The sequence below is a fragment of the Neovison vison genome, chromosome 8 (genome assembly GCF_020171115.1).
Source record: "Neovison vison isolate M4711 chromosome 8, ASM_NN_V1, whole genome shotgun sequence".
In the NCBI taxonomy this organism is placed as follows: Eukaryota; Metazoa; Chordata; class Mammalia; order Carnivora; family Mustelidae; genus Neogale; species Neogale vison.
In genome coordinates, this window is record NC_058098.1 from 121,611,951 (window position 1) to 121,632,944 (window position 20,994).

Here is a 20,994-nt window from a genome sequence, read left to right on the forward strand (position 1 = left end):
CCTGATGTGGGACTCGATCCCAGGATGCTGGGATCATGGCCTGAGCCGAAAGCAGCCACTCAACCAACTAAGCCACCCAGGTGTCCCAGGAATGATAAATTTTAAAACCATTAATAGGTCTTAGGATTCAGAAAGTTCAACTCAGGCCTTCATTTGAAAGTAAAATAAAGATTGGTCATAAAAACTTTCTTTAAAAAAATCCAAACCAGAAATGAGACCTACAGGTGGAGTGGAGGCAAGAACAGTTTCTTTATTCATTTTTAAAACTGAAAAGAGAGAAACCCTGATAATGGATTTTTGTGGTGACTGATGTTTTAGAGAGCACATTAGAAAGTACTAATTTGTGTCTTCAAAAGTGATAACAAAACTTATTTTATTAAATTTAAACTGAGCCCATAGCCCTTTGAGCATATTTTGACTTTAACTCTAAATTCAGTTGTACTGTCAACCGGCCTTTGGGAGGGGGTGTTGTAGTACAAAGAGCATGGGCTGCTGGAACAGACTGACCTAGATCAGAAACCCCGTCATGCTGTTTGTCAGCTAGGGGCGGTTGCCAAAATCATTTAATCTCCCTGGGTCAGTTTTCTTATGCATGAAGCAGGAATACTTACTTCTACCACAGGGTTGTTATAAATTTAAATGAAGTGTAAGTATCTATCGTGCTTGGTATTGTCAAACCCTCAATAAACTTTTGCCAAGTGAATTATTATTAAACAGGTTAGTGATATTTAATGTCAAATTAGACTTTGGACTCTAAAGATAACTTTTTCTGGTTTTGTTTTATTTTTAGGATTAAATCAATTTGTTTTTGTTTAACTCTTTTGGGTTGGGCTACCAAAACCTGGAATAAGTGATTTTAAAAATATATATATTGTATTTATTTATTTTTTTGTATATACATAGAGAGAGAGATAGCAGGGGAAGAGCAGAAAGAGAGGGAAGGGGAGGAGAGGGAGACTGATAAGGGGCTCAATCCCAAGACCCTGAGATCAGGACCTAAACTGAAAGCAACAGTCAGGTGCTTCACCGACTGAGCCACCCAAGCATCCCTGGAATAAATGATTTTTAAACAGATTCATTAAAAAAAAGAGAAAATGCAGATAACCCCCCTTTTTTTTTTCTTACACAACAAATTAATTTTCTCACAGTTTTGGAGCATGTTAAGTCCAAAATCAAGTTGTCTGCAGGTTTGGTTTCTTCTGAGGCCTGTCTCGATTTGTAGATGGACATCTGCTGCCTGTCTTTAGCCGATCTTCCGAGCATGACTGTGTTCTAATCCCCTTTTCTTATAGGGACACCAATCATAGTGAATTAGGTCCCACATTAAAGACTTCACTTTAACTTAATTACCTCTTTAACCCTATTCCCCAATACAGTCACATTCTGAGTGTATTCATGCATGAATTCAATGCATGAATCTTGAGGGGATTAAATTTAGCTATACCCTTCTGCCCTACAACCCTGTTTTAGCAACGGCTTTTCCCCCCTTAAAGAAGATCCTGTTGAGTTTTAGGGGTAGTAAAAGAATTAACTGTTATATTTTAATTATCAGAAAACAGTTCTGCTAAATAAGAACCCAGTGAGTAACTTCAGTCGGCCGTCCTCGACTCCCTAAGCCTGGGGCAGGCAAGCAGAGTCCAATTGAAGGGACTTGCTAAGGCTGGCGGGGAAAGAACTTCGCAGTCAGTTGGAAAGGAACGGGGATCAGCGGGTGGCCCTTCCAAAAGGCGACAGTCCAACGCATCTCTGGGCTTTTTAACTCCTACATCTTGAGGTGATCGTGTCACGTTCCTCTTTCTGATGACCGGCGAGTCGACCCTGGTCCAGGACTTCCGTTTACACAGCACTTTGACAGGCTTTGTCTCTCTTAAGCCTCCTGTCCACAGCGTGAGGCTGGTGGGGATGTGTCAGCGGCCAACTGTTTACTCTGCCCGCATTCCGAAGAGGAAAATGTGCTCCTGCCCCAGAGTGTGACTCGCACCTGGGACAGTTACTCAGCGACACCCGCCGCTCTTGCGCCCCGCCCCACATTAGGACTACCCCGCCCCCTGGACGCATGCGCAGTTTGCGGAGCTCTTCCGGCGAAAAAGCGGTGGATACCCTGACGGCTGCGTCAGTGCGTCCAGCGCGGTACGCCACTTGTGTGCGACGGCGCCTGCGCCGGACACCATGCTGTCAGCCGGCAGGCGAGGTCTGGTCGTCCTCGGGCTTCGGCGCCCCAGGAGGTGTCTAGGGCTCGGAGCTTCTCCGTTCCTGCGGGGCCTTGAGCGAGAGCTCTTGGAGACAGCCCGATCACTGTGTTGCGAATCCTGTCCTAGAGACGCACGAGACGGAGAGGGACGGCGCGAAGCGTCACGGAGGAAAGCCCCCAACACAGAGCCTCCATCTCTCCCTCTGCGCGTCCGAGGCACTGGGATCAGATGTCTTTCCTCACTGGAGGTCCTCAGACAGCCGACGCCTCAAGAGGAGTCACCCTCTCGAGAGCGCGAAGACTCGAGCGGACACCAGGGCCAGCCCGGTCCCGTCCACCAGGGTTCCGAGGGTCCCTCGCCCGCCTCCATGGCCCAGTCCGTGACTGGGGTAGAAGAGTTTCCCGGCTCCTCTTCCTGCCCAGCTTCCAGGGAGGGGTCCTTTCGCGCTGGGGAGCTGATCTTAGCTGAGACTGGGAAGAGAGAAACCCAATTTAAAAAGTTATTTAGGTTGAGTAACGCCGGACACTTAAATAGTAGCTGGGGGAGAGTCCCATTCAGCGAGATCGTGGGAAAGTTTCCCGGCCAGATACTGACGACGACTTCTGGTAAGCAGCTCATGCTGAGGAGGCCGGCACTGGAAGACTATGTATTACTGATGAAAAGAGGGCCTGCCATAACGTATCCTAAGGTAATGCGGTGGGAGTTAGGTGCGTGTTGGTTCCAGAAAGAGCCCAGCTACAGTCCTGATAAGCACATTTCAGAACATTTAAAGTTTTTATTCTCAGATTAAAAAAAAACAACAATGGATGGGACTTACATATGTTATGATTGCGAATGTTAGGAGGAAACAGCCACCTTTTACTTTTATTCTGGGAGTGTTGACTCTCTCATCTGTAGAGTGAAAAGAATATTGACCTAATGTATAGAGTTATGTGAGCTAATCAGGCACTTATGTTTGTCCCCCATAACCCTTAAGTTTGCAAGTTCAGGATTCGAGAATGTTCAACCCTTTGGTACCATTATGGAAATTTTAAAAAAAAATTTTTTTAAAGAATTTATTTATTTATTTGACAGAAAGAGATCACAAGCAGGCAGAGAGGCAGGCAGAGAAAGAAAGAGGAGGAAGCAGGCTCCCTGCTGAGCAGAGAGCCCAATGTGGGGCTGAATGCCAGGACCCCTGGGACCATGACCTGAGCCGAAGGCAGAGGCTTTAACCCACTGAGCCACCCAAGCACCCCCGATTATGGAAATATTTTAATCATCATTTAATTAAATCATGTTACTAGGTGTATGTTTCATCAATGGTAGATATGTTACTGTGCTTTTCGCTTTAGGGAAAAAATAGTTTTCTATTAAAACAGCTAACATTAAACACTGAACATACAAGAAATATTCTGTATAATAAATTAACTGCGTAGTTTCTTGTTACAACTTCATATGAATCATCCATTGCTAGGCTTATTTCAGTTTTTTAATCACAGTCACAGTCCTTGGGAAGAATATTCCTTTGTAACAATTCCTATCCCCAGATGAAGAGTCATTCATCATGTATTCAGCAAATAATTACCTATTTTCTATAATCAGGGTACTATTATAGGGGAGGTATGGTGATGAGCCCCAGTCCTTGCTCTCAACCTGGATGTTACATCCTAGAAGGGGTGACAGAGAACACACAAGTAAATGAAAGGATGAGATAATTTCACGTAGTGCTAAGTGCCATGAAGACAAATAGATTAACAATGACATGCTGGGTGACCTGGGGGAAGAGAATACTTTATGTCAGATGGTTAGAGAAGGTCTCAAAAGAGGTATGATAAGAAACCTAATATAAGGAGAACCCAGCCATGCAAAGATCTTGGAGCCCAGGGTTCTCACAAAGGGAAGAGTAGTGTGGAGATGCTATAATGGCTTGAGTGAGTTAGGTGAGGGGGAGAGTGGTATGACATGTGGTTATTCCATGTGCATTGGCTACCACTGGAATGTTCTAAGTAGGAATCCAATTTATTTTTTTTAAAGATTTTTATTTGTTTATTTGACAGAGATCACAAGGAGGCAGAGAGGCAGGCAGAGAGGGGGAAGCAGGCTCCCTGCTGAGCAGATCCCAGGACCCTGGGATCATGACCTGAGCCGAAGGCAGAGGCTTTAACCCACTGAGCCACCCAGGTGCCCCTCCAATTTATGTTTTAAAAGATCTACCAAGAGACTAAGAAAACCTTTTGAGGCTTTAGGCCAGGGAGGTACCATAAACTCTTGACAGAAACTTTTTCTTATTTCTTAATTTCTTTTTCCTCTTCTGACCGTTCAATCTAGCTACAAAAAAAAAAAAAAAAAAAGACTTTCGTAATTTCATCTTGCTTCCCCACATCTTTTTTCCTTCTCACTAGACAAAACTGAGAGAATAGTTGTATTTTATAAAGTTATAAAGATGACTCTTTAGTGCACTTTCTGCCTTTCCATTTGTTACAGATAAAAGTCACAGTGCTCCATTCTAAGGAGGAATTTATGTATGTATGTATGTATTTACTTATTTTAAAGATTTTATTTCTTTGAGAGAGCACAAGTGGAGAGGAGAGGGAGAAGCAGGCTCCCCGCTGAGCAAGGAGCCTGATGCGGGGGGCTCCACCTGAGCTGAAGGTAGATGCTTAACTGACCACCCATGTACCCCCTTTACACAGGACTTTAAATACTGGATATTCTAGGTGTTGACTTCTCTTTTTATTTCCCAAGTGGTGGCTACAGGAAATTTGACTTCAACCTTTACAAATTTGAAATGCTTTTTAAGAGAGTACCTCATAGGGGTGCTTGCATGACTCAGTGGGTTCAAGCCTCTGCCTTCGGCTCAGGTCATGATCCCAGGGTTCTGGGATCGAGCCTGGCATCGGACTTTCTGCTAAGTGGGGAGCCTGCTTCCCCCTCTCTCTGCCTGCCTCTCTGCCTTCTTGTGATGTCTCTCTCTCTGTGTCAAATAAATCAATCTTTTAAAAAAAGAGAGAGAGTACCTCAATTGACTTGAAAGCTGGTCTCTGTGTTAGAATTACATAGCTTTGTCTTAATAGTAAAAGTAGGTCTGTGGAGTTATTTATTTATTTATTTTTTGTGGGAGTGATTTCAAGTAAACTTCCTAACAGATACTTGTGAAATGTCAACATTTCACATTGGCAGTATCAAGCACTTTTTAAGTTTGGAGTAGAAATATAAATGGAAACATTCCCCAAATTTTATTTTTTATTTTTTTAAATTTTAAAATACTTATTTATTTAATTTGAGAGAGAGTGTGCACATGTGGGAAGGGCAGAGAAAGAGGGAGAAAATCTCAAGTAGACGCAGTGCTGAATCCAGACCCTGACATGGGGTTGATCTCAGGAATCTGAGATCATGACCTGGGTGGGAAACCAAGAGTCAAGACAGTTACCTGATGGAAGCACCCAGACGCTCCCACTCCCCAAATTTTTAAAATTAATATTTTCTGTTGATATGCATGATTGTGGCACTTACAGAAGAACAATGGGAGAGTAGAAATTGTTGCGACTTAATGAAGCCTAAGTGCAGCCTACTTACTAAATCTTTCGGCTGAGGGTTAGATTTATATTACTGAATTAATCAGGAAAGAGATTGGAATTCATGTTGAGGAAAGAATGGAAGTTTGAAAGGGTTGTTGTTACCTGAAGTCCACTCTGGAAAACAGCATGGAGATTCCTTAAAAAGTAGAAAATAGAGCTACCCTACAACCCAGCGATCGCACACTGGGTATTTACCCTAAAGATACAAGTGTAGTGATCCGAAGGGGCACCTATACCCGAATGTTTATAGCAGCAATGTCCACAGTAGCCAAACTAGATGTCCATCACCAGATGAATGGATAAAGAAGATGTGTGTGTGTGTGTGTTTGTGTATGTGTGTATATATATATATACATACGTATATGTGTATATATATGCATATATAATGGAATACTATGCAGCCATCAAAAAATGAAATCTTGCCATTTGCAACAACATGGAACTGGAGGGTTTATGCTAAGCGAAATAAGTCAGAGAAAGACAATTACCATATCATCTCTCTGATATGAGGAGTTTGAGAGGCAGGGTGAGGGGTTATGGGGAGAAGGGAGGGAAAAAAACGAAACAAGATGGGACCAGGGAGGGAGAAAAACCACAGGAGACTCAATCTCAGGATTAAGAGGGTTGCTGGGAGGTGTAGTGGGGGGGGGGATAGGGTGGTTGGGTGACGGACATTGGGAGGGTCTGTGCTATGGTGAGTGCTGTGAATTGTGTAAGACTGATGATTCACAGACCTGTACCCCTGAGGCAAATAATACATTATATGTTAATAAAATTTTTTAAAAATGCAGAAAACTCAATAGTAGAATGATAGTTTGTAACCCTGGAGGACTCTCCCAATAGCTTTAAATCCCTTTTGGGAAAAGGTAGGGAAATGATTAAATGCTAACGTCTCCCCTCCCCAAGTTTTGAACTGAAATTGCTAGAATATATATAGTGAAATCCAGTCTAGAAAACTCATCCCATTGATACCATGTAACCTGAATAGCAGGAAGCAAAAACTAAAGTGTGCTTAAGTTTTTATTTCATAATAGTTGGTTTCTTTATTTTATGTGATCCGGGAAAATAGAATCGCCTTCTGCAGGATATTCCACTGTTAAGACTACTCAAGCTGCTCCTACTTCTGTGTGAAATTGTACTCCCTCCCCACTCTACCCTTGTATGTGGGAGAGATTATGTATGTCTGAAAAACTCAGCATTTGTGAATGAAACTTTTGGACTAATACATCTTAAAAATTACGTGTCTGTGTATCATTTGGCCCAAGCCTTAGCCCTGCATTTCAGAAAATACATTTTGGCTTTTAATAGACAACTTTACCTGTTGAACATTTTCTTATGCAACCAAACCTATATTTAATATACAATGTTTTATGACTTGACAGGATCCTAGAAATCTTCTCTTTAAGAATTTTCACAGCAGCTTTTCCTAGAGAAGGAAAAGCTAGTAAAAGCTTACCAGATGTGCTGCTTATTTATTAGCAATTTTCAAAGGTTCAGATGGGGTAGTGTTGAAATACATGCTAATGTTTAAAATTTTCTGTATAACAAGTGGTATAGTGTTAATGATCAACAGCGTGGTCTCTGTGAGTTCAATATCCGTTTTACTCCTGACTTGTCCAGATAATTCCTGGCTGTGTGACTTTGGGAAAATTACTTAACATCTTTGATTTGTCTTTGTAATGGGGATGATGATAGTTTTCTCAAATTATTGTCCTGATTAAATAAGTTTATGAAAGCAATTTGTATTCTTTTTTTTTTTTTAAGTTTTTATTTATTTATTTGACAGAGAAAGATCATAGTAGACAGGCAGGCAGAGAGAGAGAGAGAGGGAAGCAGGCTCCCTGCTGAGCAGAGAGCCCGATGCGGGACTTGATCGCAGGACCTCGAGATCATGACCTGAGCCAGAGGCAGTGGCTTAACCCACTGAGCCACCCAGGTGCCCCGAAAGCAATTTGTATTCTTTTTTTTTTTTTTTAAAGATTTTATTTATTTATTTGACAGACAGAGATCACAAATAGGCAGAGGCAGGCAGAGAGAGCGGGAGGAGGAAGCAGGCTCCCTGCTGAGCAGAGGCTCCATCCCAGGACCCTGGGATCATGACCTGAGCTGAAGGCAGAGGCTTTAACCCTCTGAGCCACCCAGGCGTCCTGAAAGCAATTTGTATTCTTAAAGAAGCCTGGCACATGGTAAAGTTTCAATAAATAGCCCTTATTATTATTATCCCTGATACTCCTGTTAACAATTCAATTATAGTGTTTGTGAAATAGGTCCTATCTATCACTGGTATTCTAATGCTAAATGAGAAGTTCATTTTCTTTCATACAGAGATTATGTAATACTTCCTAACTGGTCTTACTGGGTCTAATTTTTCTCTTCTCTAGTATATCCTGCATTTCCCTGTCAGATTAATCTTCATAAAATGCCATGCATATTACCTTGGTGACATGCCCCAGTTACTGACTAAGTCAAGTTCAAGTGCTTTAGCCTGGCATTCAGTTCTCTCCTTTTCTCTTCTTCTGAGATGAGGAAACTGTGTTTATTCTACCTCTGTTTTCTTTAATACCACTTCTACTTCGTGATTGTTTCCTTAAATTCTCTGTGTCTTTAAGCGAGGGCCTTCTGCTGATAACACTATTCTCTGGGCTTCTATTACTACTTACTGTCTATAATTTTGGTATTATGCTGAAGTGCTGCTTTATTTGCTGATTGCTGAATCTCTTATTTCGTCAAGTAAAATATCAACTCTTGGGTAGGCTGGGCCAGATTTTAATACTATTTTTCAACTCCTTTCTTTTCCAGGTCTAACATAGTGTTTGATAAGAGTCTGTGCTTAGTACATATTTATTGGACACTGAGTCAACCATACTATGTTTCAATCATAGGATATGAGTATGATACTGTTGATGATGGATATCCACCCAGGGGATACTGTTTTGGAAGCTGGCTCAGGCTCTGGTGGAATGAGCTTATTTTTATCCAAAGCAGGTAAGAGACCGAGAGAAATGAGCTGAATTTAGATGGGCAAAGAAAACATTCAGTCTTTCATAATAACAGAAAATTAAGTGGATAAAGATGTCTTAGAAAATATTCACATAACTGTGATGGAGAGCATTCTCCTTGAAACCAAATGCCGGCAACTGTTTTTCTTTCCACCTTGTACATTTCTTCTAGTCATTTTCTCTCTAACCCTCTTTCCATTTTCTGTGCTTTCTCTTGTGCTCTCCATATGTTTTAAGGCATCTTTTTTTTTTAACTGAACTTTTTACTGGGACATAACATAGCTATCATGCACAGATCCTAAGTGTGTAGACCTCAAAGAATTTTTAATATTAATAACCATACTCAAGTAGTTATCACCCAGATCAAGACACGGACTGCTGCTGCATCACAGAAATGTTCTCATGTCTCCTTAGTCATAATCGATTCTCCCTAAAGATAACCACTGTTCTGCCTTTTACCATCATTGATGAGTTTTGCTTGCTTTGAACCTTGTATAAAAAGAATCGGACAGTATGTACTCCCTGAATGTGGCTCCTTTCAACATTCTGTTTGTGAGATTTAGCCATTGCGTGTAGCGGGAGTTCTTCCCTTTTAGTGGCTGTGTAGCTACTCCATTTTATGAACATATCATAGCTTTTCCATTCTGTCGATGGGCGTTTCAGTTGAATATTATGAATAGTGCTGCTCTAAACATTCTTGTATTTGTCTTTTGGTCCATATGTGTACATGTTTTTGTTAATAACAATTCCAGATGAAGATTCATTAGGAGAGAATATAAAATGTAGAGGGTGCTCAGCTGCAAAGTCTCTAAAAATTGTCAGTTTTTTAAATGTATTGCTTGAGGGCAGCACCTTATCAAAAATCAAGAGGTATACAGTAAACATAAATATCTAATTGATTATTGCTCCCATTGACTGTTTAATTTCTCTGAGTGTCAGGACTGCTTTGGCTGCTCTGGCTGCTGGTGCAGTTGTTCTTCCTCGGTTAGTGACGGACCGCTGAGCAGTGACCGCACTCTCTGTGGGTAGATTTTTTTTTTTAAACCATTCATGTTCTCTTTAATGCATTCTTTTTTAAATAATAAACTTTGTTAGAGCTGTCATAGGTGCATGTGGGTAGCTTGTATAAAGAATACCGATGGAAATATACTGAATTAAACTTTTTGCTCTTTCACCTAATGGCATAACATACAATCATAATCCAGTTTATTCTAGGTCAGGAAACTCATTCTGACCTCCTCAAATCTTTTTTTATTCTTTTCTGTACATAGTTAAAGGCAGTCATTTCTTCGCAATCAGTAACTGAATTCTAAATGCATTTGACATTTTATAATTTTATAAATTATATATATAATATATATATATTAAATTATATATTATATATAATTTAATAAATCCATTTATAAAAATCTGTGAGAGAGCAGGAGTGCCCATATTTCTAATATTTATAGTGTCAGAGTGTCATGGCATGAATAATCCCAAACTATGAGCGATCAAAAAATTATTGCTATTTACCTTTGCAATGGATTTTTTTCCTCCATAATTTTCTTTTCCAATTATTTAGTGTATGCTATTGTTAACATTAAATTCTGTCCCTTCAGAACATGATGAATTGCAGCTGGAGTTATATTTCAAAATATATTCTAGAATTTAAATTTTTCATTAGTAAACTGTAGACTTACTGATCTAGGACAACTTCTGAATGATATCAAATAACCTCAAACAGAGGTGGGTGGGAAATTAATCGCCTTTAATTAAAATGCATAGTCTTCTGCAGAAACTATTACTATGCCAAACAGTTTAAAAGTTCTTCAGACACACACAAAAGTACAAATATCTTTTGAATATATGAAATGCCTAACATCCATATTAACATCCATAACAAAAGAAATGAAAATAGAGCTACTCTACAACCCAGCAATTGCACTACTAGGAATTTACCCTAAAGATAGAAGTGTAGTGATCTGTAACATAGGTAAGGGTTAGGATTAGGGCTAGGATTTAGGGTTTCATCCACAACAAAAGAAACATAAATTACAACTACAATGATAAAACTATATTCAGTTTTTAGATTGACACAGGTTAAAAGTTTGAAAAGTCTTTGTTGGAGAAAGTATGGAGAAATAGGCACTTTACTACATTGTTTGTAGAATATAAATTGGTTTTTTTTTTTTGGAGGATAATTTGGCAATTTCAAAATAAAAAAAGTCACATACCTCTTGAGCTTGTTATTTCATTTTGACGACTTTGTCTTTTCATGGATACAAAGGTGTAGGCAACAATTTTCATTGCAATATTGTTTGTTAGTAGCATAAGACTAGAAACAAGCTGAATGTTCATCAGTAGATGACCAGTTAAATAAACTATGGTATAGCCATACAATGGAACATAATAGCTCTTAAAAGGAATGGAGTAGGGACGCCTGGGTGGCTCAGTTGGTTGGACGACTGCCTTCGGCTCAGGGCGTGATCCTGGAGTCCCGGGATCGAGTCCCGCATCGGGCTCCCAGCTCTATGGGGAGTCTGCTTCGCTCTCTGACCTTCTCCTCGCTCGTGCTCTCTCTCACTGTCTCTCTCTCTCTCAAATAAATAAATAAAATCTTTAAAAAAAAAACATATAAAAAAAAAAAAAGGAATGGAGTAGATTATTAATCACTGAAATAACACTGGTAAGTAGGAAGGAGTATAGGACAGTATATACAATGCATGTATGTTTCAATGTGTGTTAAAAACAGGGAAAGTCACTGGCACTAGGTATCTTGCGAAGAGTAAATACCTGGTAATATGGTTCCTCTGAAGAGGAAAATTGATTAAGGATCTGGGATAGGATAGTTTTCTAACCTTGAACTATTTGAATTATTTTTTCACATCAATGTAATACCTTTGCAGAATATTTTTATGTTCTTTTATGAAATGATACAATACAGTGAAATATCATAAATTCTTTTTTTAAATTAAGTTGGATCACAAGGACGAGTCATAAGTTTTGAAGCACGAAAAGACCACCATGAATTGGCTAAGAGGAATTATAAAAACTGGTGTGATTCATGGAAAATGAGTCATGTAGATGAGTGGCCAGACAATGTGAATTTTGTTCATAAGGATATTTCAGGAGCAACTGAAGACATAAAAACTTTAACATTTGATGCGGTAAGTTTTCTAAAGTGGGTCCTATGATATTTAATACTGACCATGTAGAAAACAAGGATCACACTTCTTTTGTGTGGCGAATGCTCTTCCTTTATTATTTGCCCCATTTCTGTCTCTAGGAGTAGGAGGAATATTTTCCTTTAATATTATGGTACAATTTAGAGCAGAGAGATATGCTGAATCAGGTGCCAAAGCTGTTAATAAATGTGGAGTAATGACCAGATAGTAAGAGGAGTAGTTGAGCATCATGAACCACAGCATTTCTAGGATAAAGGAATAATAATTTAGGAGCAGCTTTGGGAGCATATCCCAGTACCTGACCTCATGTTATGAGATTTGAGGGAATAAATAGTCCTCATTTGTGGGGGAACAGGCAAGAGGCATCTTCAGACAGTTAACATGAGGATGTAGATGAGTGTTCATTAAAGATACTGAGGTTGGAGGCATGCATTATGAGCATAGCTCCAGAAGGTGGAGTGGATAGATTTGTGAGGAGGAGGAACAGAGAGAGGTTGAGTTAGGGAGAAGAAATAGAGTAGTATGAAGATAAAAGGATAGATGATGAGGGAATATTTTAGGCTGACCAGTGATGGTAGTGATGTGGGACATGGAGGTATTTAGTTGGCTTCAGAGGCTCAGAATTCTAATGTAAATTGCCTTATCCTTGATGATTCCATTATCATTTCAGAGCACTACAGACTGAGATCTAGGTTGTCTATGCTTTTTTTTAATTGGCTGTTGGAAAGTAGGATTTCTTTAGGACATTTATGGGGAAACTAGTTGAAAAATGAAGTTCAAAGAGATCTTTTTTTGATCAGGACTGGCTCCTATAGTTTTGGTGACTCAAGATTCCTGGATACAAAGACCACAGTTCTTTTTCCTCATCCTTGTTTGGCTTGCATATTACAGCTCAGTAAGGGCCAGAAAAAAAGTAATTTCTTTACATAGATCATCTTCAGAATGTTATAGTTATCTGGAAGGTTAATTGTCATCAGAAGTTTGCTTGATGATCATGAAACACACAAAGGATTTTAATGATACCATTGAAGCTTTGTAGAAACCTGTTGAACCATCCCTGATCTAAAAGAATATTCCTTACCAGATTTATATGATGGACTGCCTTGAGTAATAATGTCAGATGATTGCCAGTATGAGAAATTAGAGGGGGAGGAGTCATACTCCTACCATCCAAAATGATGGTAAATTGAACAAATAAGGTGTTAAACCACAAAGACAGAGAACAAAAGGAGAAAAAATGGCTAATAAAATATTTTATTTATTTGACAGAGAACACAAGTAGGCAGAGAGGCTGGCAGAGAGAGAGAGAGAGAAGCAGGCTCTGCACTGAGCAGAGAGCCCAATGCGGGGCTCGATCCCAGGACCCTGGGATCATGACCTGGGCCGAAGGCAGAGCCTTTAACCCGCTGAGCCACCCAGGCGCCCCTAATAAAATATTTTAAACAAAATTTAAAAAGCCTAGCCATCAGAAGAATGAATGGACAAATGGAATACTTTAAAAATAGTGTTATTTAACATAGTGAAATAAATGTACTATACCTAAACCAGTATATCTCAAAGACATGGTGCTTAGTGAAAAAAGGCATTATAAAAGAATATGTATGGGGGGCGTCTGGGTGGCTCAGTGGGTTAAACCACTGCCTTCAGCTCAGGTCATGATCTCAGAGTCCTGGGATCGAGTCCCGCATCGGGCTCTCTGCTCAGCGGAGAGTCTGCTTCCCTCTCTCTCTCTCTGCCTGCCTCTCTGTCTACTGTGATCTCTCTCTGTCAAATAAATAAATAAAATCTTTAAAAAAAAAAAAGAATATGTATGGAATGGCCACACATATGTAATATTTAAAACTATGCAAACAGGACAGTGATTACCTGAGGAGAGAAAGGGAGAGAAGAGGAACTAAGTTTTGGCATCCATTCAGTCTGGTTTACTCTTGGGCTCCCATAAAAGCCAAGATGATCTTAGATAAGTTACTTAATCTTTCTGTGCCTCAGTCCCCTCCCATATTAAAGAGGAATGATAATAATAGTTCATATTTCATAGAGTTGTTAAGGATTAAATAAGATACTTCATATAAAGTACATAGAACAGTACCTGGTGTATAGTAAGCATTAAGGAAATATTAGCTATGATTTTCATCATTATTATTTCTTTCCTTTTCTCTACCTGTTTAAAATCTATTTTCCCCTCAAAGTTTAGATCAAAGATCACCTCTTTAATAGAATGTACCTTACTCATCTAACCAGGGTTTATCCTCATTTTCTGAATTAGGGAACCACTGTTTCTTGATTCAACAATCATTAAAGACCTGTTATGTGCCATGTACTATGCTAAGACAGAAGTGAATTATACATTTAAAGGAGCTTTCAGTTAGAAAATAAACATATAAACAATTACTGGAAAGACTCTGAAGCATGGAACACCATGGCTGTAGAAATTGAGTATCATGAGATGAAGCTGCAAATGCAGTCTTAAGGGGCTACATAATGAAGAACATTTGTATGTGTATTAAGCTAGGGCATAGAGATATTTTCTTTTCTTCTTCTTTTTTTTTTTTTAAGATTTTTATTTATTTGACAGAGAGCACAAGTAAGCAGAGAGGCAGGCAGAGGGAGAGGGACAAGCAGACTCCCTGCTGAGTAGGGAGCCCGATGGAAGGCTGCATCCCAGGACCTTGGGATCATGACCTGAGCCGAAGGCAGCTGCTTAACCAACTGAGCCACCCAGGTGCCCCAAGACACTTTCTTATAAATAATGAGAACTACTGATGAGTTCCCAAGTGGGGGAGGAGAATGTCCAGATTCCTATTTTAAAGTAATTCATCAGGTGTACAATACAGTGATTTAGCAATTCCATATATTGCTCAGTACTCATCAAGATAAGTATATTCTTCCATTTTAGAGTAATTCTGGTGGAAGAATAAGGCTGTGAGTCTATGTAGAGACCTACTGTAATGTTACAACAAGATACAATGAGGTCCTGATCTAAGAAGGCATTAGCAGAAGATAAATTTGAGAAAAACTTAATAGGTAGGTTTGTGGGCCTGAGTAATTTTAATCCAAACAGAAACAACAAAATCCCACAGATTCTCAAAAGAGAATTCAAGGTAAAGAAAATGATGACTCCAAACAAGTTTCTCGTTTGAGTGACTGGATGGATGGAAGTATTAATGGAGAACAGAGTATTTAAGAGCTTTGGCAAGTTTCTTGGTTATGTGACTTTTGGTCCTTGTCAATAACATGAACTATAGCTGAAGAAGCCCATTTATGTTTATCCTGTAGACCTTTGATTCAGTCATTGAGATCTTTCCTTGAAATCTAATAGGTATTTTAAACTCCTGTCCAAACCTGAATTCTTTTTTTTTTTTTAAGATTTTATTTATTTATTTGACAGAAATCACAAGTAGATGGAGAGGCAGGCAGAGAGAGAGAGAGGGAAGCAGGCTCCCTGCTGAGCAGAGAGCCCGATGTGGGACTCGATCCCAGGACCCTGAGATCATGACCTGAGCCGAAGGCAGCGGCTTAACCCACTGAGCCACCCAGGCGCCCCCAAACCTGAATTCTTGATTATTTCTGCCAAGCCTGCCCCTCCCATGGTCTTCACCATTTTCCTCATTAGAAAATGACATCTATGTTCTTTCAGTGGCTTAGGCTAAAAACACTGGATTCATCCTGACTTCTCTTTCTCTGGTATCCAACAACCGATCCTAATTCTAATTGGCTCTATCTTTTCAAAATATATACCCGCTGGTTATCACATCTAGTGCTCTTTACTATTGCAAGTCACCATCATCCTTCCTTGCCTTCTCCTGGTCTTTTCTATGTGTAGATTTAAAAAATAAGTCAGAATGTACTTATGCCACTGAATTGTACACTCACAATTCATCTCTTACCATTTTCCCCCTTTTGTCTCCACTGCAGTGACAGTGGCCTTCTCAGACTCTCCAAGTATCCTACAGCCTCAGAACATTTGTATTTGCTGTTCTGTCCATTTGGAGCATACTCCCCCCCCTAAATTTCCATAGGGTAAGCTTAATCATTTTCTTCAGGTCTCTTCACTGACCAGCCTATGTATAAAATAGCACTTCCTTTCCATTACTCTCTATCCTTCATATCCTGCTTTATAATTCTGTAGTTCTTCATGTTACTTATCATCCTCTGACTTACATATTTATTGGATTTTTATTTAATGTCTGTCCCTTTATTAGAATATATGTTCCCTTGAAGTGAAATAGAATATAAGCTCCTGTTATATCCTTACTACTTAGCAAAATGCTTGGCACATGGAAGGTACTCAATAAATATTTGGTGAATGAATTAATAATGATGACCCATTAATACTATTTGAAAAAACACCTAGGGGCGTCTGGGTGGCTCAGTGGGTTAAAGCCTCGGCCTTCGGCTCAGGTCATGATCCCAGAGTCCTGGGATCGAGCCCCGCATCAGGCTCTCTGCTTGACAGAGAGCCTGCTTCCTCCTCTCTCTACCTGCCTCTCTGCCTACTTGTGATCTCTGTCTGTCAAATAAATAAATAAACAAAACCTTAAAAAAAAACCACACACATAAATAATGGAATAATTTCTAGTTTAGTGAATATGTTGTGTCAACTACTCTTAGCTTTCTAGAGTTATCCATCGATAAAAGCCACTTGATTTCCTATTTTGACCATATTTATTTTTGTTTTAAATGAGTTTGTTTTTTAAGTTTCATTTATTCATTGTATTCATTTGGCATCTTTTATGAGTACAACCCTGTATTCTGCAGTTGGATGAAAAATAAAGAACTAAGGGTCAGGATTCTTGCATTTTAGAATCTCTGAAATTAATACTCATAACTTTCCTTTTGAACATAGAAATACATATTTGAGATAATGTGAATTTCTGTTGCCAAAAGCTGAACTAAAGCATGTTATATACATGTACATTTGTATATATATATGTATATTAGATATAGCTGAAGAAAGATTCCTGTATTATTGATATTGCCAAGTATAAGACACACCATTATGATTTTCATGTAGTCAAGTACTATAACACACTGTATAATAATAAGGATGCCTTTTTGAGAGCAGCAAAATGGCAACAAATAATATTAGAGTTTAAAAAAATGAAGATTTTAACTAGGTAATTGCTTTCCAGAAGCGTATCAATATACCACAGTAAGAAAGAAGACCTGTACTTTGTTTAATCAAAACTCAGTCTGATTTGCTTTCCCCCCTGACAGGTAGCTTTGGACATGTTGAATCCTCAAGTTGCTTTGCCTGTTTTATACCCAAATCTTAAACAGGGTGGTGTGTGTGCTGTATATCTAGCAAAGTGAGTAATATGGATATTCTTCTTTGTATTGTGATTTTAAACACACTTTTGTTTTATCTCAAGTAGTTGACTATAATGTTCATTTTGTAACCGAATTAGGTATATATGTCATCTTGTAAAACTGTTATGAAATGATGTATGTCCCAATTAATATATATTGCTGTTTAAATTACCCTTTACCTGAATGGTAAAATAAGATGCATATTTCTTACAATTTAGAAAAAAAGTTTTAAAAGTTTAATGTGAACAATACTGTTAAATCATAGTCTCTGTATTTTTTTACTTAGTATTCTATGAAATTGCATGTTTGTGCTCTAACTTGCATGTTTATATTTCCCCCTTGGTTTAACAATAGCATTTAAATTTGGGTTAAGAGGTATAGTGAACTTAAAATAAGTATCAAGTTATTATTGTAATAGAAATTTAAAGTACTTTTTTTTCACTTTTCTAAAAGCATCACACAGGTTATTGAACTTTTAGATGGAATTCGCATCTGTGAACTTGCTCTCTCATGTGAAAAGATAAGTGAAGTAATTGTTAGAGATTGGTTGGTTTGCCTTGCAAAACAGAAAAATGGAACTTTAGCTCAAAAAATAGAACCTAAAATCAACACAGATTTACAATTACATTCTCAAAAGAAAATCAGAATTGAAGGTGAGATGTTTCAAGAGGATGACATTGGTGAGCTTCAATTTTATTTCATACATGTTTGTAATAATAAATGGAGAATAGGTTTCTGAGTGTATTGACCAATGATTATAAAACTATTTCTCAGGGATTTGTTCTTTTTCTGTAGAGAAATTGAAACGTATTTATTCTGTTAAATTAAAATCTCTAAGGGACAGAATGATGACTCTTTTTGCCTTTTATGTAAAACTCTGATACCTTTGAAGTATTGAACTTCTTACAGTATTAATATTTTTGTATCAAGGAGGTTGGCTTATGAAATACTTTAAATATATTAAAGGATATTTTAAATTTAGGTCAGTGATTATTACCGAAGGGAAAGAATTTAATAGGACCTGATATGCAAATAGCTAATATTCCAAAAAGCAACTTCTAAGATGCTACTGGAATTCCTCAAAGAGCTAAATTTAGGTCTTTGTTGTGTGTACACACTATATAGGCCATGAACAAGTTTTCAAATATCCATTGATTGATGATATATAAGCTTATCCATTTGGTTATAAAACCGTGTATGTTTATCATTTAATCCTTGACAAATTGTTTCTGTAAGATAACTAGCAGAGTAGCTCCAAAACAAATGCTGAAAAAAAAATGTCTGAGAGAAAAAACTTAAAAGGGGCAGTAATTTGTATTTTAACAATTTTATGAACAAATTCTCAGATATTTTATATAGCTTGTAATATATATTTTGTTCTACAGCAGAAGAATCACATTCTGATTTTCCATACGGATCATTTCCCTATATTGCAAGACCTATACACTGGCAAACTGGTCATACAGGTGAGTGAGGTTTTCAAGCCATATTAAATGGTGTTTTCTTCTAATTTTGTAATGACCTTACTTTTTTTCTCTCCTTAAATTAGCTTTTCTTGTCAAGCTGAGGAAGTTTAAACCACAACATAACTGAGTACCTCAGATGACAGCAAGTGATTTGAAGATGGAAAAGTATCAAAATAGAACTTTATATTGTGAATCACAACTTTCATAAGTTGGAATTATTAGCTATCACTATTATTTGTATAACTTTTACATATAATTTTGAAAAACAAAAGCTAAAGGAAGATGTGTAACATTTCAAAACTGTTTAAATGTCCCCATTTTGACACTTGTCTTGTAGTTAGTTTGACATTTTGTAGTTAATGATTCCAAGTTGGTTTAGATGAGCCATCTCATTCTTCACTTCCTGTAAACCACTCCATTGATTTGTCTTTCTTCATAACATTAGTTTTCTTTTCTTTCTTTGATTGATGGTCATTGGCTACCAAAATAAAATATGCATTTTAAGATAAATTTTATGTATCTGTGTATTTTAAGTACATATTTTAATGGCTCTTATCTATCTTAAAAAGTAAAGAAATCTGGGTTATAGTAAGTAATAGGAAGAAAACTGATAATGATATAACCATCTTAAAAATTATAAGGAAAGTTGTAACAATTCTTGAATCTCTTTTATCCTTCTCAGGATAAAAATCTCTCAATTTAACTCATTTGAAAAAACATCAGAATTAATTAGGGGTTTATTATTCATATCAGTTATTTAGCATTTACCAGGAGCCCTACATTGTTTTAAGAACTTTATGAAATTTTTTCATTTAGTATGTGTAGTTCATCTTTAAGGTTATCCATATTTTACAGATAAACAAAAACTTAAGAGTGGTTAGGTTATTGTTTAAATATAGATGTTTTATAGGTTTTAAAGGGTAGTGCCTGGGTGGATAAATGTTGCTATTCCTGGGTTTATCCCTTAGGCTGGAGCTATTTAAAATAATATATATATTCTAAATAATATTTTACATGTTTTTCATTATGTGGAAAATTTTAATGTAAAAGCTCTGACTTTTTAGACTATAGTCCAAAAAAAAAAAAAACCTAGACATTAAATAATCACACAAATATAAAACTAAAATTGTTATAAATGCTCCAAAAAAGTACAGAGTAATATTGTAGGGACTTTGCTCTGGTTAAGTAATTACCTGTGCAAGTGACAATTGAGCTGAAATCTGAATGGTAAGTACAAGTTAATTATAACGGAAAATGAGTACAAAAAGCCAGCAATGCTGGGGTTGAGTGAAAGAGATCAAAAAAATAGGTAGGGGTCAGACCATGCAGGATCTTGTAGACCTCTTAAGGAGTTTATTCATGTTAAGAAAAATAGAGTCTCACTGAATGATTTAGTGAAGTGAAGGGTAACATGTTTAGATCTGTGTTTTGAAAAAAAAAATCACTCTGGTTGCATTTCAGGAACTGACTGAATCATAAGCAGAGTAGTCGTAGGGTGTCATTTTCTTAATGGTAACTATATGAACACTCATACAGTAATAATGACTTTATAGTTTTCATTACATTGCCAGATATCTAGAAGCTCTGAAGTACATTTTAAGTTCTGTCAAATACTTCCCTTTTGGGGTGCCTGAGTGGTATAGTTGGTTAAGTTTCTGCCTTTGCCTCAGGTCATTATCCCAGGGTCCTGGGATCAAGCCCTGCTCAGTGAGGAGTCTGCTTCTCCCTCTCATGCACCCCCTGCCTGTCCTCTCTCTCCCTGTGTCAAACGAGAAGGGAAGGAAGGAAGGACGGACAGACCTCCCTTTCTTTTGCCCTTCTATTTAATCAGTAATAAAATTCTGTCCTTCATGTATTGTTTTGAATGCAAGCTGTAGTTGTTCTACTTGGAGAAGGGACTGGGTTAAGAGCAGAGAAAAGTACCTTCTACTCCTATTTCTTTTCCTTTTTTTTTTTTTTCTTTTAAAGTAGGCTCCACGCTGGGCACTGGGCCTAACGTGAAGCCTGAACTCATGACCCTGAGATCAAGACCTGAGCTGAGATCGAGTCAGAAACTTAACCATCCGAGCCACCCAGGTGCCCCATCCTATTCCTATTTCATGTAGAATTATGTTTCTGTTTGGTACACTGTGCTCAATAGTTGGTGAACAAGTCTTCTTTAACAGTGTCCATTCTAATATTAAGCTAAATTGAAAATCACTATATAAGCAAATAAGCATTTATTTACATGGTTGTAGTTCAGCTTAAGCCCTTTCTCCATGTCTCCACTAGAACATTAAGCATGTTTGTAGTCTTACTTA

General features: G+C 37.9%; 1 protein-coding gene across 1 annotated transcript; it reads left to right on the top strand.

Moving 5' to 3' along the window:
* The first annotated feature begins 2,156 nt into the window (after positions 1-2,156).
* TRMT61B (tRNA methyltransferase 61B) lies at positions 2,157-19,204 on the top strand. Its single transcript, XM_044261839.1, has 7 exons — positions 2,157-2,880; positions 8,635-8,737; positions 11,710-11,900; positions 17,136-17,227; positions 17,682-17,908; positions 18,614-18,694; positions 18,778-19,204. The coding sequence occupies exons 1-7, from the start codon at positions 2,170-2,172 to the stop codon at positions 18,819-18,821; spliced, it is 1,449 nt and encodes a 482-aa protein (XP_044117774.1). The 5' UTR covers positions 2,157-2,169; the 3' UTR covers positions 18,822-19,204.
* Positions 19,205-20,994: the final 1,790 nt, after the last annotated feature.